The 22,674-nt window shown below is 35.8% G+C and overlaps 8 protein-coding genes across 8 annotated transcripts; 4 read left to right on the top strand and 4 right to left on the bottom strand.

The window, feature by feature from the left end:
- Positions 1–9: 9 nt before the first annotated feature.
- Positions 10–1,726, bottom strand: Tsp_08756 (conserved hypothetical protein). The gene is made up of 7 exons (XM_003373980.1): positions 1,610–1,726; positions 1,367–1,501; positions 1,231–1,292; positions 1,013–1,178; positions 816–949; positions 547–750; positions 10–304 (listed from the first exon to the last, which is right to left on the bottom strand). The coding sequence occupies exons 1-7, from the start codon at positions 1,724–1,726 to the stop codon at positions 10–12; spliced, it is 1,113 nt and encodes a 370-aa protein (XP_003374028.1).
- Positions 1,727–2,740: 1,014 nt separating this feature from the next.
- Positions 2,741–3,121, top strand: Tsp_08755 (major facilitator family transporter). Its single transcript, XM_003373979.1, has 2 exons — positions 2,741–2,876; positions 2,907–3,121. Exons 1-2 carry the CDS (start codon positions 2,741–2,743, stop codon positions 3,119–3,121), a joined length of 351 nt encoding a protein of 116 aa, XP_003374027.1.
- Positions 3,122–3,138: 17 nt separating this feature from the next.
- On the top strand, positions 3,139–3,765 carry Tsp_08754 (conserved domain protein). The gene has a single exon (XM_003373978.1). The coding sequence runs from the start codon at positions 3,139–3,141 to the stop codon at positions 3,763–3,765; it is 627 nt and encodes a 208-aa protein (XP_003374026.1).
- A 47-nt stretch (positions 3,766–3,812) lies between these two features.
- Positions 3,813–6,888, bottom strand: Tsp_08753 (methylenetetrahydrofolate reductase). The gene is made up of 11 exons (XM_003373977.1): positions 6,695–6,888; positions 6,211–6,574; positions 5,952–6,086; positions 5,752–5,894; positions 5,049–5,498; positions 4,941–4,981; positions 4,808–4,887; positions 4,672–4,770; positions 4,427–4,532; positions 4,201–4,336; positions 3,813–3,933 (listed from the first exon to the last, which is right to left on the bottom strand). Exons 1-11 carry the CDS (start codon positions 6,886–6,888, stop codon positions 3,813–3,815), a joined length of 1,869 nt encoding a protein of 622 aa, XP_003374025.1.
- Positions 6,889–11,571: 4,683 nt separating this feature from the next.
- Tsp_08752 (hypothetical protein) lies at positions 11,572–13,649 on the top strand. Its single transcript, XM_003373976.1, has 5 exons — positions 11,572–12,165; positions 12,224–12,535; positions 12,578–12,690; positions 12,925–13,064; positions 13,486–13,649. Exons 1-5 carry the CDS (start codon positions 11,572–11,574, stop codon positions 13,647–13,649), a joined length of 1,323 nt encoding a protein of 440 aa, XP_003374024.1.
- A 1,429-nt stretch (positions 13,650–15,078) lies between these two features.
- On the bottom strand, positions 15,079–15,600 carry Tsp_08751 (conserved hypothetical protein). Its single transcript, XM_003373975.1, has 3 exons — positions 15,488–15,600; positions 15,380–15,461; positions 15,079–15,213 (listed from the first exon to the last, which is right to left on the bottom strand). Exons 1-3 carry the CDS (start codon positions 15,598–15,600, stop codon positions 15,079–15,081), a joined length of 330 nt encoding a protein of 109 aa, XP_003374023.1.
- An 844-nt stretch (positions 15,601–16,444) lies between these two features.
- Tsp_08750 (conserved hypothetical protein) lies at positions 16,445–19,661 on the top strand. The gene is made up of 12 exons (XM_003373974.1): positions 16,445–16,502; positions 16,882–16,969; positions 17,011–17,139; positions 17,268–17,472; positions 17,545–17,633; positions 17,684–17,854; positions 18,516–18,602; positions 18,650–18,731; positions 18,784–18,977; positions 19,035–19,186; positions 19,283–19,387; positions 19,450–19,661. The coding sequence occupies exons 1-12, from the start codon at positions 16,445–16,447 to the stop codon at positions 19,659–19,661; spliced, it is 1,572 nt and encodes a 523-aa protein (XP_003374022.1).
- Positions 19,662–20,570: 909 nt separating this feature from the next.
- On the bottom strand, positions 20,571–22,009 carry Tsp_08749 (hypothetical protein). Its single transcript, XM_003373973.1, has 4 exons — positions 22,002–22,009; positions 21,794–21,879; positions 21,360–21,423; positions 20,571–21,306 (listed from the first exon to the last, which is right to left on the bottom strand). The coding sequence occupies exons 1-4, from the start codon at positions 22,007–22,009 to the stop codon at positions 20,571–20,573; spliced, it is 894 nt and encodes a 297-aa protein (XP_003374021.1).
- Positions 22,010–22,674: the final 665 nt, after the last annotated feature.

The raw sequence follows: 22,674 nt of genomic DNA, 5'->3' as shown, positions 1-22,674 counted from the left end.
TCACGTGAATTATCTGTGATGATACTTTTGATTTTGCTTAATGAAATGAACGGTCAAATTAGCAGCTGCTGAAAAGCACTTCGAAGAGAAAAGTTTTTCCAAAGCGTTACAAATATCATTCAATAAGATGATGGTAAATTTTCTCACGGTTCCGTCTGTTTGCAACAGGAAAATATCATCACCGCTGATGTCATAACTGAGCACTTCCTTTGAGCCCAAACTGTAAGCAAATATTAGATCTGCCAGTGAGCTGAAATCAACAATACAAATGTGTCGATTGAGTATGCTGATCAAAAATTTCTTTCTAAAAGTGAAAACATGTTAAAAATTATAATTTTCCATTCTGTTCAAATTTTTTTCGGTATGCGTACTTGAAAATATGCAAACGTTGGAAAGTAATGAAACGCCAATCTTCATCGTACCAAATTTTGAAAGGTTGACTGCAATGGAAATGGACAGATACCAACCATCACGCACGCGTATATATTCATGTTGATTTTAATTTGTTGTCATTGTGAAAGGGAAAATTGCGAGTCAGAAACTTACTTTGGTTGAATAATTTTGCAAAAAATTACACATTTCGGTTGGTAAAAGTGCAACGCATTATCGACGGGATGTTTCAAAGAGAAGCAGAATTTTCCACGGCGTCTAGCTGCTACAACGTTCAACGAAGTGGAGAAATCGGCTTTCCAAGCACAAGCTCCACAGTTTGCTCTTTTGTGCCAGTTGCCGAATTCAGTCAAACTGAAGCTGAAATTTTCAAATGCACAAAAGCGAAACATTCAATATTGCACATTCAATATTGGTGCTTTTACTTCGACGTGTTGAAAATCAGATTCTGATGACGAGTGGAAATGAATAACAAATTGTCACATTCATCAAGTTGAATTACACTACTGTCAAGATGCAAGAAAAATTTGACAAATCCTTCATTCGAATTGATCTTGTTCTAAATAAGAAAAATTATTGCCCACAGTGCTGTTTGAATGATGAAAGCAAGACGATTCTTCACCGTCAAAATGTACACAGCCCCTGATTTGCATCCGACGTACAATTCGGATGAATCGTGTTTCCAACAGAAAGAGGTCAATTGATTGCAGTCGGTTAATTTCACTTTGAACAATGCAGTATTGTTAGCGGTATAATTTTTCAAATTCAACAAGTGGACAAAGCAGTCTCTGAAAAATTAATTTTTTTCAATCTATCAATCTACTACAGTCGACCGCTCACGATGTTCCATAGGCGAGGTGGCATTCGTTCGGAGATAGTGAAATTTTTACAACTGGTGAAGCCTGTACAAACGACCAATAAATAAATGGGCAGTTGAAAATGAAAATATTATAATAATTAATCATATAAATTTCACCTCCGTTGCCAGAATTTCAACTTCGGCTGGATCGTCATTTTTGATAATTTTTCTTGTAAAACGATGAAACAATAAAACGAGTCCAGTGGAACAGCCAATTGCCAGAAAAGAATTCGAAACTGACAAGCACAAGAACTACAACAACAACAACAACAAGCAACTATGCTTCATGTACTGGTGGTGTGTAAATTGTATTGTGGATTTCAATTTTAGTTGAAGCCGAAGCACTGTTCTGTTTCTTACTTTGAAATTTTTGGCAGCAATATTTTCAGCTCTGATTCGTTTCGACAAATCTGACAATTCGGCAATAATCACAGATGGGAATGGCTGATTCGATGCAAAGCTCGATGATTGATCCATTCACGAATGGATGGATGATGATGCTAACTAAATTGCACCGTAACGGGCCAGAAAGACAGGAGACAGTTAATATAATTAGCCAAAGAGATGGTTGAATTTGAAATTGAAATAGTGAACAACGGCGCCCACTGAGCAGCAAGCAAATAGGAATGCATAAAAATAATAATTAATGAAAATTTCACTGCGTGCAATAAATATTATTTTTTCCACTTCACTGAGCGACCGTTCGACCAGCAAAACTGCTCTTGGTGTTTGCAACTTTTGCCGATATCACGAAGGCAATGTCATTTTTTCATTGTAATCAGATTCTTCTACCCCCTTGCATTGTACACAGAATTTTCATTGATCTGGCGCTGTTTGCAAACATTTGCACTGATTACTTGATTGTTTGCTCGCAGTTCGTTATCGTCGTTGTTGTTGTGTATTTTTCTTCTTTTTGCTCATCAGTCTTCTCCAATCTAGCACATATTTGTCGACTGATCAGTCTGATCAAATCAGAGACTGTAAAATAATTATCAATTCAAGCACTTGCGGAGTGCGAGATAGTGCGGAAAATGGCATTTCTCTTTCACCATCAACTGCTTGCTTGATCGCATGATTGCAAGCATCAAAAAAGAAACAAACAAACATTTCCTCTTGATTTGAATTTTGTCTTTACAAAAATGTGCCATTTTATAAAAAATCAAGTTCATTCAAGTTTTCTATTTACAGTATGATGAGGAAATGTCGAAGGCGACGTTGTTCTTCTTATTCTTCTTCCTCTTGGTGAATGAATGAATGAATCTTGTAGCTGTTTTACGTTGCAGCGATGACGTTTTTTATTTTCCGTTGGAAATTTTACTACTTTTTTTAAAGCCAATTTTAAATAGCAAGCAAGCGTTTCTTTCGAGTGAAAAAATGTCTAGACAACTTATTTATTCACAGAACAATAAATAAATCAATGAATGAATGAAAATTGCCACTGAGTATAGCGATGATTTTTTTTTCGATTTTCATCATTCGCTGCCGATGAAGATGGTCAAGTTCAAAAGTGAAGCACGTTCAACGACGCCATGGCGGATATGCCGACCAGAAGCAGAAGCACATGCCACAGGCTCTCTTTGGTATCGTCCACTCGGACCAAGTCGGGCAACACTTGCACAAGGGCAACGTTCAAAAAGCCGCCCGCGCTGAAGGGCAGTATCCACGCGGAGCCAACAACGCCCGTGCTGCCGCCGTTCAACGCCAGCGCGGTCAGCGCGCCGGCCAGGCCGAACGCGGCCGTGGCTAGCTGAGCGCCGACCGCCCGGCGCCGGCCCACATTCGCCCGCAACAGCAGCGCAAAGTCGCCGATCTCGTGCGGTATTTCGTGGACCAGGATGGCGAACGTGGTCAGCACGCCCAGGCGCACGCTGACCAAGAAGCCGGCGCCGATGGCCAAGCCGTGGCAGAAGTTGTCGACCAAATTGGCCAGCAGGTTCAGGCCGGCAGCCACCAAGCGCTTGGAGCGCTGGTCGTCCGGCTTGACGGCGCACTTCTCCACCGAGAAGCAGAAAAACAAGCCCATCACGGTCCACCAGCCGGCAGTGGCCACACCCTCGGCGTCGGTCGAGCGCCAGATGTCTGGTAGTAGGTGCAGAAATACGTCACCAATCAGACTTCCGACCGCGAAGCTCAGCAGACGATTCAAGCTCAGGCGGCCGGCCCAGCCTACACTGTTGTCCACTTGTTCCGGTAAGAACAGAGCCGGTGCCACGCCGGCCGACACAACTACACCGGCCGCCAGCAGGCAACAAAGCCAACTTGTGCGCAGGTGTTCGCATTGTTCACTCTTACTCAACGTGTCATGCGGAAAAAAGCAAGAACTCACATCCGTCGATTTGATCGCAGATGGCGTTGCTGTTTCACCTAAGCTTAAATTCACCACCACTAACAACAACAACAACGGAACTGTAGAAAACAACTGGCCACTATTGTTCATTCAATTTGGCAACACCAATGAGAATACTTTAATAGCAAATGAAAAAACAAAAAACAAATCAACCGATTGTAATATTTAGAAAAATACCGACAAAATACGTGAGCAGGTTAACACCGCTGACCTGGGCTATTCAATGATCGCTTCTTCTTCTTTTTCGGCAGTTATGCCATGCTTGGACGCTCGCAGTGCCAGCCGACCTGAATTCTCAACATACGCGCGTGCACGGACGCACTCGCGCACGCATTGCCTTGAGAAAAACTGGAGTTTTTATAGATACCGTATACTGCTTAACGATGTTCAGGTAATAGAATATCATTTTTTACAATTATTTTTTATACGTTCAATTAGATTGACAAAAATTACCAATCACAGACCGATTAGAAAAATGAAAATAATTTCAACAGAATCATGAGAAACTTATTTCGAACTTCTTTTTCCATGCCAATCTATCATCCGTCGTCAAGTTTTTTCCCCCAGTAGTCGGAAATTACAGCACGAAGAAGGGCGGACAAACTGCACGGCTGTGGATAATCGTTGTCGATTAAAGTTATCAGGCGATAATCGTCGTGAATCTTCTGCAACAATTTTCGCCCAATCGATCCTGATTCGTACAACCCGGCCCATCGTTGCCACAAGTCGAACGCTTCGTCCTGTTCAAAAACAAAAAAAAAACATTCCAAATGTGTGAAGTGAAAATTGAATGAAGCTCAACTGTGCCACAACCTTCCACACGCGGAAACTTGCCGCATTGGCAACAGTCGGTTGTACAATTTCCTGACCCACAAAAACACCCCATGTCAACGCTACTGTTGCATCTTCATCATAGTTGAACGTTTCAAATGAACCCTGAAATAGAAAGAAATGAACCAACCCAACCAATCAATACATTATTTTATTCAATGTTCAATAAGGTGAGTTTCATTTGGATTCAATTTATGAATTTGCATGAATTATTTTTGGATTGTGAGAAATGGACAAAACTTACATCAAAATTAATTGCATGATAATTTATTGAAGGGAAATTTTGAACGTGATTCAGTAGTATTGTTGTGCACGTGGAAGAAGCGAAAAATTCCAAATATCCCTAAATAATTTTACATATCTATATCTATACAATAAACGAGACTGATCAAAATACAACGTGCGTCCACCTTTTGGTAAATATAACCGTTCGCTTCTCCCCAACCAAAAATAGGATCGCCTAAAATAAATAACATGGACGAGTTCTGTCCATTTATGCTTCCGTAAACATACTTGAAGGCAAGCCGTTCACAGCAGCCTGGCAGTTGATAGTACTAGAATAGAATGCACCATTTTTACACTAGTATAACGAAGCAAATTACTAAACTACGCAAATCTTACAGAATTCCATTCGAATTGTAATAAATCAGTTCGTTTTTAAGAATATCCGCGGCTGGATCTAAATGATTTTCATTCCATGGTAAACGTCGTACCGAATGACCATGCCGATTTGGTGTTCGAGCAATGAAATTGCAAAATATATCTCGAACGTGCTCCAAAGTGCTCAATTCCTTATCCCACATGTCGAGAGCACAAGAATCGTCCATTTGATCTATACAGCTAAACAAATAATGCTTCAAATTTCCAAATGCTGGATTTCCCACATCGCCCCATCTGCTGTGTGGGAACTGCTTCCAATCACGAGTGCGACACAGGTATGATTTTGGTCTTGCAGTCCAATATATTGGACGAACAGCTTCTCGACAGCGTACTGAATGTACTGTATGCTTTTTCCAGGGAAACATACGAACAGGAGCTTTCTTCCAAAAACCAATCTGCTCTAAAATTGATCTGAAATAAAAAAAAATACAAAATCATAAAAAATTATTTATATACAACATATTCTTTATAAGTTACATAGACACACACAGTCAGCAAAAACAGTCAATACTTTTTCTACATAAGTATTTAACGTAAGTATTTTTTGTATATCCAATATAAATAATTTATTAAAATAAAGTAATTTTTTTGCCTTGTAGACTTTTCTTGATTTAAAGTGTAAAAGTGGAGTCCGGGTACGACGTGGTGTTCTCGATTCAACAACTTCCGACAGAGTTGAACGGCAAATGAAATACCGAAATTGCGCACTGCTTCTGCATTTTCCTTAATCGATTCCAGCGTCGTTAGCACCGAATCCGGGATGACAATTTTCGACAGCTGGACAATTTTCATAATGCTTTGATAACTCTAAACGCAACAATAAACAATACAGTAAAAAAATCATCAAACAAACAACTAACTTACTTGTATAGGCAAAATACCAGGGATTATAGGTACAACAATACCAATTTTTCGACAATCGCTAACAAATTTAAAATAATGCATTTCATCGAAGAATAACTGAGTTATAATGAAATCTGCCCCGGCATCTACTTTAGCCTTTAAATTCAACAAATCTTCTTCATAAGATAGTGCATCGGGATGTCCAGTAGGATAGCATAAAATTGAAAAGAAAACAACGTAAAATTATTCGAGCAAACAAAAAGATCATTAAACAATACACATAAAGTAAATACGAACCAGCAACGCAGATTGTAAAATAATCACCGTAATGGGAACGAATAAACCGAACTAATTGACATGCATATTGAAAATCAGTTGTCGTAACGTTGGCGTCATCGCTGATATCGCCACGCAAAGCAAGTATATTTCGAATGCCTATTTTCTTAGCTCTCTCCAAATTGAAAAGCACAGTCTTTTCATTATACTGCACTGATGTAATATGCAACATTGTGTCAAGCAAGCAGAAGTTTAGAATGCAATCAGCCAACGAACTCGAACTCGTCACTTTTTCGCTAGCTGGATCACTCCTCATAACCCAAGTAACATCAACAAACAGCGGCTGACTGTTCGCAAAAATATCCACCCTAAAATGAGAACAACTTCAAACGTTGAATGTAGAAAATCATCTCAATCAAACGAATCATTAATTACAAAAGCAATACTCGATATAACAAAAAAAAGATCAACGCAGAACACTGACAAACCTCTTCAACAAATTAATCAGACCTTCAGTTGTGTGGGGTGGAAAAAATTCCAGGGAAAAAAAACGTCTACCGCTAGAAATATTTTCCTTTATACGATCTATCAAAGATCGATAAATTTCATCCGTTGATTTCTTTGCAGCTGAATTCAAATCATGTCCTGTAGCCTTCAATTCCACAGCCTCAAGGGAAGCCATCAGTGATAGAAAAGAATCTTCTTCAAAATAGACGCCAAAGTCACTAACAGAGAATCGTTAAATTAGTACATAATTAATAAAGCAAACATGAAAAATACAAATTCTAAATATTCTATTCATTCATTAGCATTTACTTCTGTTGAGATAGACTTCCAACTTTCGCAACCCTATATAATAAATTACAAACAATATCAATACAAAACATCTAACAAGCTTTTTAACAAGCTGCACCTAAAAGAACAAGTTTCACTACCAATAAACTGCCCAATAAAATACAATATGAAATGAAAATAAAGTAAAAAACTGAGAATACTATATTACACTTGATAAAAATACATAACAATATTAAATTATTTACAAATACAATTATTAGTATACTGTAAATACTTTTAACAATAGTATTTAAAATTTCCATTCCCTTTAATCAAAAAATATAATTTATATGATAATAAATTTCAAATAATTACACAAACCACAAATTTCATTATTCAATAATAATGAAAAACTGCACGGAGAAAATAAATTGTGCAAAAATTTGAAGAACACGTTTCAATCTTGAACATCTTTATACTGTAAGGGTGACTGTACACTTCTAACACTTACGTCACAGCACGTTGATATGCTGGTGACTTCAATTTCATTTGAAGATTATACGAACTATTCATGTTGTACAATAGCCCATAAGTGATAACGAAGATATTGCACATTCCGTTTGGAACAGATGGCATCAGCTGTGCAGGCATAAATGGATTTACGTCTGCGATGGAAGAAATAAAATTTTACACTCAAATTCTAAAGTAACTCTTTTCATCGGAAGAAGATATGCAGATTCTCTAAGCAACGAGCTTAACAGAAGGGCATCTAGCACTCCCTTCAAAGATCAGAAACAGGAGAAACTACATGGGTGTTCTGGAAAAGTATAGATGGCATGCAACCGGTTAGCAGCAGCAATGTTTTCTTCAAGACCTGAGATGGACGAGCGCAATGCGGCAGACATGAAAGCACTGTCTTGAAAAAGATCAACCAAGTTGTGATTCTGCATACAAATAGACGTTGGCAGTCCATTTAGAAGAAATCTTTTCTCATCTAAAAGAGCTCCAAATATGCGGATGCTTTTGCCATTCACGAACTGTCAAAGGTGTCGTATCAGGCAACGGGATGGCTATTTTCAAACCAGCAGAAGCACCATGAAGCTTGCTGAGAAACCACTGGTTTCAAAGAAGCGATCGAAATCAAATGAAGCTCCATATGGTATTCTGGAAAAATAGAGATGGTATGCAACCGGTTAGCAGCTGCAATGTTTTCTTCAAGACCTGAGATTGACGAGCGCAAGGCGGTAGAAATGAAACTAAAACTACTAGCTTGAAATAGATCAACCAAGTTGTGGCCCTGCATACAATTAGACGTTGGCAGTCCATTTAGAAGAAATCCTTTCTCATCCAAAAGAGCTCCAAATATGCAGATGGTTTAGCCATTCACGAACTGTCAAAGGTGTCGTATCAGGCAACGGGATGGCTATTTTCAAACCAGCAGAAGCACCATGAAGCTTGCTGAGAAACCATTGGTTTCAAAGAAGCGATCGAAATCAAATGAAGCTCCATATGGTATTCTGGAAAAATAGAGATGGCATGCAACCGGTTAGCAGCTGCAGTGCTTTCTGCAAGTCCTGAGATGGACGAGCCCAAAGGGCAAACATGAAACTAAAACTACTAGCTTGAAATGGATCAACCAAGTTGTGGCCCTGCATACAATTAGACGTTGGCAGTCCATTTAGAAGAAATCCTTTCTCATCCAAAAGAGCTCCAAATATGCAGATGGTTTAGCCATTCACGAACTGTCAAAGGTGTCGTATCAGGCAACGGGATGGCTATTTTCAAACCAGCAGAAGCACCATGAAGCTTGCTGAGAAACCATTGGTTTCAAAGAAGCGATCGAAATCAAATGAAGCTCCATATGGTATTCTGGAAAAATAGAGATGGCATGCAACCGGTTAGCAGCTGCAGTGCTTTCTGCAAGTCCTGAGATGGACGAGCCCAAACCGTAAACATGAAACTAAAACTACTAGCTTGAAATGGATCAACCAAGTTGTGGCCCTGCATACAATTAGACGTTGGCAGTCCATTTAGAAGAAATCCTTTCTCATCCAAAAGAGCTCCAAATATGCAGATGGTTTAGCCATTCACGAACTGTCAAAGGTGTCGTATCAGGCAACGGGATGGCTATTTTCAAACCAGCAGAAGCACCATGAAGCTTGCTGAGAAACCATTGGTTTCAAAGAAGCGATCGAAATCAAATGAAGCTCCATATGGTATTCTGGAAAAATAGAGATGGCATGCAACCGGTTAGCAGCTGCAGTGCTTTCTGCAAGTCCTGAGATGGACGAGCCCAAAGCGCAAACATGAAACTAAAACTACTAGCTTGAAATAGATCAACCAAGTTGTGGCCCTGCATACAATTAGACGTTGGCAGTCCATTTAGAAGAAATCCTTTTTCATCCAAAAGAGCTCCAAATATGCAGATGGTTTAGCCATTCACGAATTGCCAGAGGTGTCGTATCAGGCAACGGGATGGCTATTTTCAAACCAGCAGAAGCACTATGAAGCTTGCTGAGAAACCACTGGTTTCAAAGAAGCGATCGAAATCAAATGAAGCTCCATATGGTATTCTGGAAAAATAGAGATGGTATGCAACCGGTTAGCAGCTGCAATGTTTTCTTCAAGACCTGAGATTGACGAGCGCAAGGCGGTAGAAATGAAACTAAAAGTACTAGCTTGAAATGGATCAACCAAGTTGTGATCCTGCATACAAATAGACGTTGGCAGTCCATTTAGAAGAAATCTTTTCTCATCTAGAAGAGCTCCAAATATGCAGATGGTTTAGCCATTCACGAATTGCCAAAGGTGTCGTATCAGACAATGGGATGGCTATTTTCAAACCAACAGGGGCGCCATGAAGCATGCTGTGCCTGCATATTGTAAACCATTATTCAGTTGCGATGAAGAGGCTTCAGCAAGCTGATGTCATTCTTTTGATTCACCAATTATATTATTTGGTCGTACTTTATTATGTCTGTGCTATAAACCTATACTTTTTGGATGAAAAAGAAAAAAAAGTAAAATGCATTGATGTTTTTATGTACTTGTTTAGTTGTAATTTCTTAATAATAATATTTCTTCAACTCAAATTGTCACATTTGTTGATATGAATGAAGTATAATTATTATCCTAATCTTAATAGGTCCATTAATGAATAAAAGCTGTTGTAATGTCGATATTCTGTTGCTAAAGAAAGCTGTTGGGCTGTCTCGGTGATATATGCCACGTAAGGCAACTACGTAACATTTTGCCGTTATCTGATTTCAATCAGTGTTCATCCAAAAATGCTGAAATTTGAAAATTGCACTTAGATTAATTCACTATTAAGCAGCAAGTGAGTTTTAAAACATGGGTTAACGACAGTGAACGTTGGGGCACAATTTTTTGCGTAATCTCGTAGTGTAGTTTGTAAAATCATTCTTTTAAATCTACATTAATAATTGTAAAATGTTTAATTGTAGTGATATAACTAGAAAAATGCTACGTTATCGACTGCTGTTACAAATGCCGTGTTTAGATTTCTCTTTTGTCATCGACATTTCTTTATCGATCCTTTTATTTACGCTCGGTAATGTGTTCTATTTATGTTTTCTTTTCTTATAATCCAAAGTTTATGTGAAAATTAAAAAATATCAAATCATTACGAGGTTGCTGTTTTCGTCAACCGATATCTTTTACAACTGATTAATTTACATTTGTCTCTATATGGTAATGTCGTGTGTTTGTGCTGTCAGGTAAAGTCCAGGTGGGACTGTTGTGTTGTTTCATTTTTTGGAATTAGGCCGTAACAACTGTAAAATTGCAGATTATTTATTGATTCACACGTGTAATTTGCATTTTATTTTTAAGTTATTGTGTATTTTGTTGCTGTTCAACAGTCAGTGTATTCTGTTCTATGAGAAAATTCAATAAACTGCTTTAATATTTAAGCATAGTTGCTTTACACAGTTGAACATTCCATGTACTGCACGTCGTTCTGGTTAACATGGTATTCATTTGTGAAAATAAAGGTGATTGAATTTCAATTGTTTACAGTTTGAAAGAAAATTTTTTTGTTTCTGGCAATTGTTTTCTATATAGAGGTATTAGTTTAAGAATAGCAAATGGTTATGCAGCAATTATTCATTTTCAGCCAGTAGTGTTACAAACTACTTTGTAAATAAATAGTGGTAAGTTAGCGTTTTTTCTTAAAATAAATTTCAGGAAATACTCGGAAAGTTATATCAATTTTAGCAGTAACTGAACTGAATTCAGATTTACTAAGTTTATAAAACGGCCATCATTTCAACCATCATTTTTGTAGTTTTGCATTGTTAACAATGTTTATTTATATTATATATTTTATACACAATAAAATTAAAAAAATAAAATTTCTCTAATTCATTTATGTCTATCAATTGATAATTCATGTGTGAGGATATTTCCGTAAATGTTTTTTGAAATATAAATTTGTACTTTTGTTCAAAATGCCTGTGTTACAGTATGAATTCCATGTTTTCATTGCTTCTAGATCGTGTCGATTCTGCACATTCTACGCTTCTGAACGCTGTGAGCAGCTGCTTCGTTAATGCCACATTTTTGTCAAATGATGTCGAAAGTTAAGATTGATAGAAAAGCGAGGAAAATTTTCATCAAAGGCAGTACGATTACCGGCAATGTATCCGCGGACAATGATGAAATAGTTGAAGAAAAAATTGTTGAAAACTTAGTTGAAGAGACACAAACAAATGCAGATATTGAAAGAAAGTTGCAAGCGTTGGATCGCCTAAAGAAGCTCAATTTCGATTTCAAGTCGAAGCATGGAATAAATCCGCTTGCCACGGTTCCAGTGAAACAAAATCTCGTTCATGTGGTTGAATATAGGTCGGAGGGCGAACGTTTATTTGTGAATGAACCGAATTGTCGTGGATTGGATAAAGACGAAAGATTGGATTTGAAGACTAGATCAAGAACTCCAGCGGACGAAACCAGCCAACACGAACGGCGGATTTCCTCAAAGAGAACATCTCATTTTAATGATGATGAGTTTGAGTCATTGCAAGATAAGCATAATCTGCATTTAGAAATATCAAATACTTCTGGACACATTTTCCAACAAACTTATTTCGACACTTCTGTTTTTCCTGGCAGTAATTACTTTGATGATCGTCAACATGATTACGATTGTACTACCTTGTATTCGGTACAGTAGTAGTGTTGAAAATGTTCTGTTTATGAGTTGTTTTATAAAAGTTTTTTAGATGATTAATAAAGCTGAGTTATTTGGCGAGTCGTGTGAATCGCCTTTTATTTCTACTCCACCAAGTGGATTTGTTGAAGCATGGCTGCCATTTGTGCCATTATCATTTCAACAAGGGATTCCAAATATTGGTCCATGTGTGGAGCTAAACTCGCAGTTGATACCAGAGCAAATAGCTGAAATGAAAACTGGACAACGAGTAGCAGATAATGAAGTAGAAGTAACAACAGTTTTAGATAAAGAAGATTTGGCTGCATTTCGAAAAATACTTCATGATTTCCGAAAGAAAAAATCATCACAACTTCAGAAGAAAGTTTCTTACAGTTGTGATGAGAATACTTGTTTAAATTTGCAGTTGATGAAAGATAGTTGCCTTCCCATGGCAGAATTGAAATCAGTGGCTGATGTGGCTTCTGCTCAGACGCCAAAATTACGGTGTGCAGTAACTCTGGATAAAGATCAGTCCAGGTAATAAACAGTGGCAATGTTTTTAATGACAAGTTTGCATACAAGCTTAATTTATTGAATCTTCTTTAAGTAAACAAAAGTTATTTTGTAGGCGACTTTTTCATTCAGCCAATTTACTCGTTCCAGATTTGAAAATATATTACAGTAACTGTGAACAATCATACAGAAAGAAGTATATGGCAATATGAATTTTTATTATTCTCCAGAGAAATTTAAATTTTCCATTTATTTTAGACATCAACGACATTTATTTTTTTACGGTGACCCTACCATGATTAGTATGTCTGACGGAAAGGTTGTCAGCGCTTCAAAAGGAAAAGCACTTGAACAGTTGTTTGAGACTTTGAGTAAAAAAGCTTCTCAGCTTCTCATAAGTAGGATTTTTTATTTTTTATTTTTATTTTCAAAATTTTATTGAATGAGATATCTTCGTTTTTTATTTAGCTTTATAATGCTTGCGTAAATTAATTTTATATAATACATTATAAGAACCATTTATGAATTCAATTCAGTTGTTAATTAATAGTGTAATACTTTTAATTCCTTGTTTTAAAAAAAGACGCATATTGTTGTTCTACTGAATGTGTTTGAAATCATGATGCAACTTTTTGTCAGTGATTTGTTTCACGTTTAATTACATTAATATTAAGATTACTTTGAAATGTTTTCATCTTTTAGTAGCGCTCTATTAACAGCATAATTGTTACTTTAAAACAGTTTATAATAGTTTTTTGTTTTTGATATTTGAAATTTGTATTAAAAAATTAATTATTATACATGTTGAAATTCCTTTAGATGTACCACGTTATGAAATGTCACCTAGATACCAAGCATTGTGTTGCATGTTTTTCAAAGGATATTTGACTGGCGCTGTTGATAGCAATAATCCAGATCTTAAGGATGTTTATGAGGGACGATATCCCATCTCATCGAAAGACTCTTCATGTGCTGACAAATGAAACAAATTCTTGGTAAAACATGCGCTCGTTTCAGTCTTTATTTTTTGTTCTAAATTTTTTTATCCTGACAAATTTTATGTAAAGTCACGTATTGTGATAAATGCTCATTATATTATTTATAGTTCCAGGTGGCTAGATATCTCTGAATATTGTTAAGTGGAAGACGTTTTATAGTAAAATTTAATAGGGTTTTAAAGAGAATGCATTGAAAATATTTTTAAACCGAAAGTTGCAAATGAAAGATTTTAAATTTTTTTATAGAATAATTCATGAAATGTTTATCGTCTGCAGTATGCTTACTTTTAGTAGTTTATTTGTTGTTGGATAGCTCAGTGTCGTCAGTAGTGGTCTCAATATGGAATTTCAGAAAGTAGGTAATGAAATTATGTTTGCATTTTTTGGCAAACGGTGTTTATTCTGATCATTATTAAGGAGGTTGGTTTGTTGAAAATGATTGGAAGGAAACTGATTGTGGTGGAACAATCGTGTTGATCACTGTAGAAAGAATTATCATTGATAATCGTAAAGTTGCAAAGAAATTTTATGCATATCAACAATGATACGTTTTGATGTCATTTGTAAAGAAAATGGAATACATTTGTTTATTGATGAGCAAGTTAGTATATTTTACTCTTATATTGATATGTGATATTGTATTGCTTGTGCTTTCTGATGATAATGAAAATTGTAGTTGCATTTGGTTTACTATTTTAGAGAGTTAGAACTGAAAAAGATGGTCACGGAAATGATGGAAATTAATGGTATTTTAGTAATGTTTTTGAGGCATTGTTGGATTGCACTGTCAAGAATCAGTATTAGATAAGTTAATAATATCTGGCATCATCAGCTCAACATTTTATTGCCTCATTTTCGGAGGGGCATTTGCAGATGCAAGTCATGCATCACGCAAGATCTGAAATTGATTCTAACGTTTATAAATATGCTCTGTAACCGTTTGCATTACGTCAGCAGCTGCATTGATACGCTTAAAGCTAAGCATTTTATTCAACCGAAATCAGTTCATCATACACGATGGGACGTGCCAGTACTATAAAAACAAAGCACAGATGTTAACTGACGTGGTGATTACAGAGGTGCATTTAATATAGCGATAAGAAACGGTTATGCAGCGGTACATGGTAATGGGTTCTCTGGAATATTCTACAGAAAAATTCTATTTTGCTCATGCATATAATATTGAATAGTAAATAAAGCAAGAACCGTTAACTTGCACCCATAAGTAATAACGAAGATATTGCACATTCCCTTCGGAATAGATGATATCTGCTTTGCAGGCATATATGGATGTACGTTTACCATGGAAAAAATAAAATTTTACATTCAAATTCTAAAGTAACTCTTCTCGTCGGAAGAAGATATGCAGATTCTCTAAGCTACGAGCTTAACAGAAGGGTATCTAGCACTCCCTTCAAAGATCAGAAACAGGAGAAACTAGATGGGTGTTCTGGAAAAGTAGAGATGGCATGCACCCGGTTAGCAGCAGCAATGTTTTCTTCAAGTCCTGAGATGGACGAGCGCAAGGCGGCACACATGAAAGCACTGTCTTGAAAAAGATCAACCAAGTTGTGATTCTGCATACAAATAGACGTTGGCAGTCCATTTAGAAGAAATCTTTTCTCATCTAAAAGAGCTCCAAATATGCAGATGCTTTTGCTATTCACGAACTGTCAAAGGTGTCGTATCAGGCAACGGGATGGCTATTTTCAAACCAGCAGAAGCACCATGAAGCTTGCTGAGAAACCACTGGTTTCAAAGAAGCGATCGAAATCAAATGAAGCTCCATATGGTATTCTGGAAAAATAGAGATGGTATGAAACCGGTTAGCAGCTGCAATGTTTTCTTCAAGACCTGAGATTGACGAGCGCAAGGCGGTAGAAATGAAACTAAAAGTACTAGCTTGAAATGGATCAACCAAGTTGTGATCCTGCATACAAATAGACGTTGGCAGTCCATTTAGAAGAAATCTTTTCTCATCTAGAAGAGCTCCAAATATGCAGATGGTTTAGCCATTCACGAATTGCCAAAGGTGTCGTATCAGACAATGGGATGGCTATTTTCGAACCAGCAGAAGTGCCATGAAGCATGCTATGGCTGCATATTGTAAGCCATTATTCAGTTGTGATGAAGAGGCTTCAGCAAGCTGATGTCATTCTTTTGATTCACCAATTATATTATGTGATCGTACTTTATTATGTCTGTGCTATAAACTTATACTTTTTGGATGAAAAAGAAAAAAAAGTAAAATGCATTGATGTATTTATGTACTTGTTTAGTTGTATGTTCTTAATAATAATATTTCTTCAACTCAAATTGTCAGATTTGTTGATATAAATGAAGCATAATTATTATCTTTATCTTAATAGGTCCATTAATGCATAAAATCTGTTGTAATGTCGATATTCTGATTCTAAAGAAAGCGGTTGGGCTGTCCCAGTGATATATGCCACGTTAAACAACTACGTAACATTTTGCCGTTATCTGATTTTAGTCAATGTTCATCGAAAAATGCTGAAATTTGAAAATTGCGTTTAGGTTAATTCGCTGTTAAGCAGCAAGTTAGTTTTAAAACACTGGTTAACGCCCGTGACCGTTGGCGCATAAATTATTGATTATTATTACTGCTTGATGTAGTATTTATAAAATAAATGGCGGTATTTAAACCACATTAAGAGTGCAAGAGAGAGGAGAGTACATCTGAACGCCGCACTTACGATAGCTAACGCAGACTAACGAAAATAGGTTTCGCTGAGTTGAGGGCGGTGCCGGAAATCAAAATGAACCAGTCAAATTGTGTATTGCGGTTGTGTGTGTGTTATCAGGAAGTAGGGCTTCGTTAATATGATGCTATTGCCAGAAGAGATTATTTGTGTTGTAAACGCCTTTTGATTATTTTACTTCCATTTTTTGCATGAAAGTTTAATTGAAATGGTTTGTATTTATTGAATTTTAAGTTTGTTTTAATTTTCTTGCCGTGATTGCAGTTTTGTCAATAAGTGTGCGAAAGTGATGTTGTTGACCTTGACTTTCTTTTACAGTATTACATGGATGTTTACATTTGTTATTCAGTTGTGGTTGAATGGTTGATCATTTTAAATTTGTTTTTGTTGTGTTTTTTAATTGTGAAATGTTTTTGTTTTTTTACCTTTAAGTTTCGCATAGCGTTATTGTTATAATTGAGAGCTAATTTGTCGCTTGCGTGCAAGATTTTTAGAAAAGACGCGTGTGGTCGGCCGGTCATCATTAGTGGGAACTGTTGTGTTTTGGTTTTGCCCGTTTCTGCGAGCTTGTCAAGCTTGTTCGTCTGTTTGAACTGTTTGACATGCATAAATTCTTCTTCTAGGAATGCTCTGTGCCGTTACAATCTGCCGACCATCGCAATGCGGCCATACTTGTCTTTATTAAAAGGTGCCGTCTGCCGTAGTGGGTTATTTCCGGTTGTTTATCCTTCCGGCACTGTTTGGTATGCCGTGTGTTTTGTTTCACATAGGAAAAATCCGATAATTTCCTTTTTGATAAGCTGTTCTTAAATTAATTTCCGCGTATATGTTGTCATTGTCAAGTGACACCGTTTCTGGAAAAGAGCTGTTTTTTGTTCAGGTCCCTGTCAAAGTATCACTCCGCTGCACTAATGAACCTTCCGATGAATAGTGCACGAAATGTCGATGATTTTCGATCACCTGCTATCGGAAGCAGTACTTCCGTTTTTAATCCACAAAAGGTGCTCGTCCTTTCTAAGATAACTCGTTTGGACTATGAACGAAGTTCGAATAAGAATCTCACCGAAGCTGAACTCTCGCGCAAGGTACTGTAATTGCTTTTACTGCCCCAAGACCTTGTTTTGAGCTAGTGTAATTTCGTTTCTTTGATATTTAAGATAAATCAGAATGGATCTGACTATGAAAGACTCGTCAGCAAGCATAATACGCATTATGAGTTTTTGAATAAAATCTGCCATGAACTGAGGTATCACAGTTGCTTTGTACTAAGCTAATCATATAAATAAATTGTTTTAGTGAACGAAAAGTTGAGTATAAAGTGGTAAAGCGTTGGGAATATGAATCGCAAGAAGTTGACTGGGCAGACGCGGTTATTGCAGCCGGAGGTGATGGTACTTTTCTGTTGGCTGCTAGTAAGATTCGTGAGCGATCCAAACCATTGATTGGAATTAATACCGACCCGTTGAGGTTTGTGCTATAATTTACCTTATATTTTGTCGTTAAAATCAATGATTCAATATTATTTTTGTATTTTAAGCTTTTCTAAAAGTTCTTGAATAGTAATTACTATATCCAATTAGAAATTTTTAATTTAAAATTGTCATTCAATTTTACTGACTAGTCATGCATGAAATTTTATTTTATTATTCGCCAGAATTGTTCTGAACGCTTCCACAACTATAGCGTAATATGATTATCATTTGACACCTCACTAGAATAGGAACTGAGTATTTAGTGAATATTGTTGTTTACCAAAAGGAATAACATTCAAATTATTGTGATGTTGAGGAACAGTACATATGGAATACTGTTTTTCACAACATATTATTTCAAATTGAGGGTTTATGTTTTCTGAACCATAAGAATTGAAATTATTTGACAGTATTTTATAAATTGTTAAAAGCGATTCTTTTTCATCGACCAAAGCAAATCGTATAATTAAGGTATACTGTAAGTTATTGCCTATCAAGTATTACTTTTTTCCATGTAAATTTTTGGTAGCAATATGGAATTTTTGACTTGATTAAATGATGATAGAATTGAATTTGATGGGAAAATGTTTAAAAAATTGTTTTTAAATTTGTATATATTATGTACAGTAAAATAATTTTATTTTGAATGTTTTTAGCTCCGAAGGTTATTTGTGCCTGTTGAAGAAGCAACCCGAAGAACAGTTGCCTATTGCCTTTGAGAAACTTTTTTCGGGCAATTTTAAGTTAAAGGATTTCTTTTTATTTGAGTGAGTTAAATGTTTATGTTCAGGTGGATTTGGCGACAGCGCATTCGTATAACCCTTATTGGTGATGGAGCTTTCGACAAACCTGAAGAGTTGTACGATTGTCAGGTGAGTTGGTGATTTTTGTTCTTGCGCATTGTCAGACAGACAGATGTTTTAGATGAGATACCCGGAATACCGATGGGCTGACCACATGCAAGAGCACGAACGTTCACGATTGGGTACCGAAAATTCCGTCTCAACAGTGTATGACAATCATTCCGATTGTCCGAACGATCACGTTGGACATCACGCACGTGTTCTTCCGTATTTGGCACTCAATGATATCTTCATTGGAGAATCTTTATCCTCCCGGTTTTTTCTAAAATTTATTTGAAATGAGATGGGTTTTATGTTTTATTTTTAATTTAGTGTATCTTATTATGATCTCCAGGTGGATGATGGACCATTCATGAAACAAAAAAGCAGCGGTTTGACAGCGTGCACAGGAACGGGAAGCACTAGCTGGTATTTCAATATTAATAGACTTAGTGATCATTGCCTGAAAGATTTACTGAAGATTGGTAAGCATCAAAAGCACACACATATGAACATGCATATATTGATATATTGATAATTATTGTTTTTTGGTCATTATTGTTGTATTGTAACGTTTTCAGTCTCAGACGAACTCAAGGTTAAATTACCGTATGATGACAGTGAAATTGTCAATCGTCTTTGTGATAAGTTTAATAATCAGCTTGCTTTTCCTCCCGAAACTGTCGGTATTGTTAATTTGTTTTCTTCTATTCCTTTGTTTCTTTTTCATTGAGAAAATGTTTTTTAGGCATTGCTTACGTGGTCCGCGACCCTATTTTCAACGAAACCTTCTTACCATTTCCATCTCGTGGATTTGCGAAGCAATTATTGATAAAGTCTCGCGGTTTTGATGCGCAGGTTATAATCGATGGTGGTGTGTCGTATGCTTTCAGCTACGGTACTATGGTTAAATTGGAAGTCAATGCTCAGGATGCTTTACAAACTGTGATTTTTCGTTGATTTGTACTGCGCAAGACTCTGTCAAACTCTTTATCTATCACTGGCTATATATATATATATATATATATATATTTATTTATATTTACATCTTCTGTTAGCATCCACTGCTGATAAATTGATGCGTATGTCAAGTATTATTCTATTTAACAAAGATAAGAGTAAACTTCCTATATCTTCCTATCCTATTCGTATTTACTCCTTGTTCACTATTTTAATGCTTTTCTCTGGTAAAGTTAGTTGACAAGTGAGTTTTTATGTTCATTAATTAAAAATTGATTATGAAAATTATTATCATTTATTACTCTGTAGGTGCAGCCTTAATATTTTATTAAATTATGGGAAACAATTTTGGAACTGATGAAATGGATGGAACAACATGAACTTTGGAAACAAAAAAGTTCAGTGTCTTCTTAACCCACATCAAATTACAGCAGAATTGTGAAACTATCGAAAATCAAAGTAAACCTGGTAATTTTTCCTGTAAATACAATGTCGTTTACATTATTTGCATAACGCTCATAAGTTTATATGTATGATTAGCGGTAATAATTTGAATTGTACGAAAAATATCAGTTGTTTACTTTCATGATTATACAAAATTGTACGTCAATCAGAATTGCCCACATTTATTGCGATTAGTGTAAAATTAAAATTTCACGTCAGTTCTTTGCTTCATACAAGTAACAAATGGAATAAATAAAATTCAAATTGCAAGTGAGATTAATTTCAAACGTTTCACACTTCAATGTCATTTAGGCGAACAGTATTCGTGAAGAATGACGTTTAAAAACAAGTTAAGTAACGAATATGCTTGATATCAATCGACTAAAAGTAAGCAATTTTTTTATTTCGAAGCGGATCTGCCAACAATGTTTGAAAGAGTGGAACAAAAATCAACATCTGAATCAATCATTTGCCAAAACGTTGCTCTTTCAAAGCAAAGCTGTGCAAACTTTCCAAAAGATGTCGTTCTTGAACGTCTTTCAGTGGAGGAAGGGCGCCGAATTCAGTCCACCGCAAACTCAGAGGAGGAAATCCTGCAACCGTGACGACACCACCAAAAAACAATAAATAGTCGACATCTTCAAGGCAGTGCTGACCATCGAGAAAGGTTTCAACAAATTGCCTTTCGTCAAATGTCACTTCTTCACAGCATGCTTGCTTGTGTGAATATTCTTTCAACGCTTGGACTATGGAAAATCGACCACTACGAATATCCAATATTGAACAACAAAATCTTTGACCATTCTCGTTGTACAGAGTGAACTTGCCCATCGAATCTTGAAGTAGCCATTCTGATTTTGTGCAGTAATTCAGTTTTTTCTTAACCTGGTAAATAAGCTTGTACCGTTCAGTTGAATTCCAAAGTCGCATCCGATAAAGTGTAACATGACAAATACCCAGCATGGCGCATTTGCTCACCAACAACACCAACCGGTCAGTGTCATTGTCCTCTTCGTGAATCAACACAAAGCCCAAATGGGAAGGTAATTTGAAAGATGAAGGTACTTTTTCAATGAAATATCGTTTTAATTTATTGTAATAGTAGGAAATTCCATTCTCAATTCGAATCCATTGTTCAAAACAGAAACGCAAAACAATCAACAACCATAACAAGGCTATGTCAGAAACATTTTTAAACAGTCTAAAATAAGTATTATTGACCAGAAAGAAATCTTCACAAAAGGAAATTATTACCTCTTCACTTTTCCAATGCATTCTCCATTGTGCGTGCCAAGCTGAGCAACTGCTGGAGTGATTTCTAAAAGCAGAACAAGTAAGTAAATAAATCACAGTATTTAGAGTATTAATTGCAGCAAATCGTGTCCAAATACTCAATATCAGCTTATCTGTAAAACGTAAACAAATAAGCAAATTATTCACAGAACTTTAATTATATCCACATTTTACAGTTCAGAGTGGCATTCGTGAAATTACTCAGATACTTTTTCATCATTTCCACTTCCTTATTACGTGTTTACCAAAGGTATTATTACGAAAACTATATGACAAACTATTTATTGTCAACTGAAACCAGCACTGGTGAATAAATAAACATACTGTTAGTCAACTGTATAAAACAAATAACAACTGCCAATTAATCAGAAGAGTAAAATAAACTGCGAACTTACCAACATAATCTCGGAATTTACTTAACTGCAACTTGTAGCTGAATTCAACTGAATATGGAAATATAATGCGCAAATCATTTTTCACGCTGGAATTGCTGGGGTTCGACAGTTCCGCCAGTTTTAAACGATCTAACAACAGTATAAAAATTATTTTATCGTTTCATTTATTTAGCTGAGATTTATTCAAATGCCAGACACTACTTCATACAAGTTCATCTGAAAATTTATTTTCCATAATAAGGGAAAAACCGTACAATTATTTAAATATGAAATTGAAAAAAATAAAGCTGCCTTTTGGAATAAAGAATATCCCAAGTACGAAAATTACAAAACTCAAATCATTATGCACCTGATAAATGAAAGCAGAAAAATACATTACATCTGCATCGAAAATGAACTTATTTTAAAAATCCTAAATAACACGCGGTTGAAATTACAATAAAGCGGAAACAAACTGCGATTACATTCGCATAAATACATTACATAAAAAAAAGAAAAACTCATCACCAAATAATAAAAATTTCATCAGTACATAAAGCATTTCGTACAAACTAGTCAACATCACACAAAAAACCAAACACACTGTCGCTACCATGAGAATGATTTTTACAGTAAGAGGGACATTAAAGTTTTAATAAATATATTATAATATAAAACAATATTTTTACCATAAATTTAATTTAAAAAGTTTTATTATTATGTTTTTTAACTTGTATTATTTTTTGAAGTAGTTTCAATTGATTCAATTACACAATATATAGTTTTAATCAAACATGGCTTTTAGACATATCTTCAGTTCTTAAAAAAATATTTTTTTTAATTTAAAATGTAAAATATAAATAATAGTCATTAATTTTATTATATATTTTAAAATCTCGTTG

The sequence above is a fragment of the Trichinella spiralis genome (genome assembly GCF_000181795.1).
Source record: "Trichinella spiralis strain ISS 195 chromosome Unknown Scfld6, whole genome shotgun sequence".
NCBI classification, from domain to species: Eukaryota; Metazoa; Nematoda; class Enoplea; order Trichinellida; family Trichinellidae; genus Trichinella; species Trichinella spiralis.
This window is presented reverse-complemented; position numbering and strand designations above follow the sequence as displayed.

Excerpts from the sequence above, each read along its gene's own strand:
- Tsp_08750 (XM_003373974.1), top strand. The coding sequence starts at position 16,445 with ATGAACCAGTCAAATTGTGTATTGCGGTTGTGTGTGTGTTATCAGGAA. Across the intron at positions 18,603-18,649 it reads CTTTTTTCGGGCAATTTTAA|GTGGATTTGGCGACAGCGCA; the intron begins GTTAAAGGATTT and ends GTTTATGTTCAG. Across the intron at positions 19,388-19,449 it reads TTTTCCTCCCGAAACTGTCG|GCATTGCTTACGTGGTCCGC; the intron begins GTATTGTTAATT and ends AATGTTTTTTAG.
- Tsp_08756 (XM_003373980.1), bottom strand. The coding sequence starts at position 1,726 with ATGGATCAATCATCGAGCTTTGCATCGAATCAGCCATTCCCATCTGTG. Across the intron at positions 1,293-1,366 it reads TTGAAATTCTGGCAACGGAG|GCTTCACCAGTTGTAAAAAT; the intron begins GTGAAATTTATA and ends TCGTTTGTACAG. Across the intron at positions 950-1,012 it reads GGGCTGTGTACATTTTGACG|AACAAGATCAATTCGAATGA; the intron begins GTGAAGAATCGT and ends TTTCTTATTTAG.
- Tsp_08749 (XM_003373973.1), bottom strand. Across the intron at positions 21,424-21,793 it reads TAAATTCCGAGATTATGTTG|AAATCACTCCAGCAGTTGCT; the intron begins GTAAGTTCGCAG and ends TTCTGCTTTTAG. Across the intron at positions 21,307-21,359 it reads TGCATTGGAAAAGTGAAGAG|ACTGTTTAAAAATGTTTCTG; the intron begins GTAATAATTTCC and ends TACTTATTTTAG.
- Tsp_08755 (XM_003373979.1), top strand. The coding sequence starts at position 2,741 with ATGGTCAAGTTCAAAAGTGAAGCACGTTCAACGACGCCATGGCGGATA. Across the intron at positions 2,877-2,906 it reads AACACTTGCACAAGGGCAAC|TATCCACGCGGAGCCAACAA; the intron begins GTTCAAAAAGCC and ends GCTGAAGGGCAG.
- Tsp_08753 (XM_003373977.1), bottom strand. The coding sequence starts at position 6,888 with ATGGCTTCCCTTGAGGCTGTGGAATTGAAGGCTACAGGACATGATTTG. Across the intron at positions 4,888-4,940 it reads TGTGAACGGCTTGCCTTCAA|GCGATCCTATTTTTGGTTGG; the intron begins GTATGTTTACGG and ends TATTTATTTTAG. Across the intron at positions 4,771-4,807 it reads GTTGTATTTTGATCAGTCTC|GGATATTTGGAATTTTTCGC; the intron begins GTTTATTGTATA and ends AAAATTATTTAG.
- Tsp_08754 (XM_003373978.1), top strand. The coding sequence starts at position 3,139 with ATGGCCAAGCCGTGGCAGAAGTTGTCGACCAAATTGGCCAGCAGGTTC.
- Tsp_08751 (XM_003373975.1), bottom strand. The coding sequence starts at position 15,600 with ATGCAGGATCACAACTTGGTTGATCCATTTCAAGCTAGTACTTTTAGT. Across the intron at positions 15,462-15,487 it reads AACATTGCAGCTGCTAACCG|AATACCATATGGAGCTTCAT; the intron begins GTTTCATACCAT and ends CTATTTTTCCAG. Across the intron at positions 15,214-15,379 it reads GCTTCATGGTGCTTCTGCTG|ACAGTGCTTTCATGTGTGCC; the intron begins GTTTGAAAATAG and ends ATCTTTTTCAAG.
- Tsp_08752 (XM_003373976.1), top strand. The coding sequence starts at position 11,572 with ATGTCGAAAGTTAAGATTGATAGAAAAGCGAGGAAAATTTTCATCAAA. Across the intron at positions 12,166-12,223 it reads ATTGTACTACCTTGTATTCG|ATGATTAATAAAGCTGAGTT; the intron begins GTACAGTAGTAG and ends AAAGTTTTTTAG. Across the intron at positions 13,065-13,485 it reads AGCTTCTCAGCTTCTCATAA|ATGTACCACGTTATGAAATG; the intron begins GTAGGATTTTTT and ends AAATTCCTTTAG.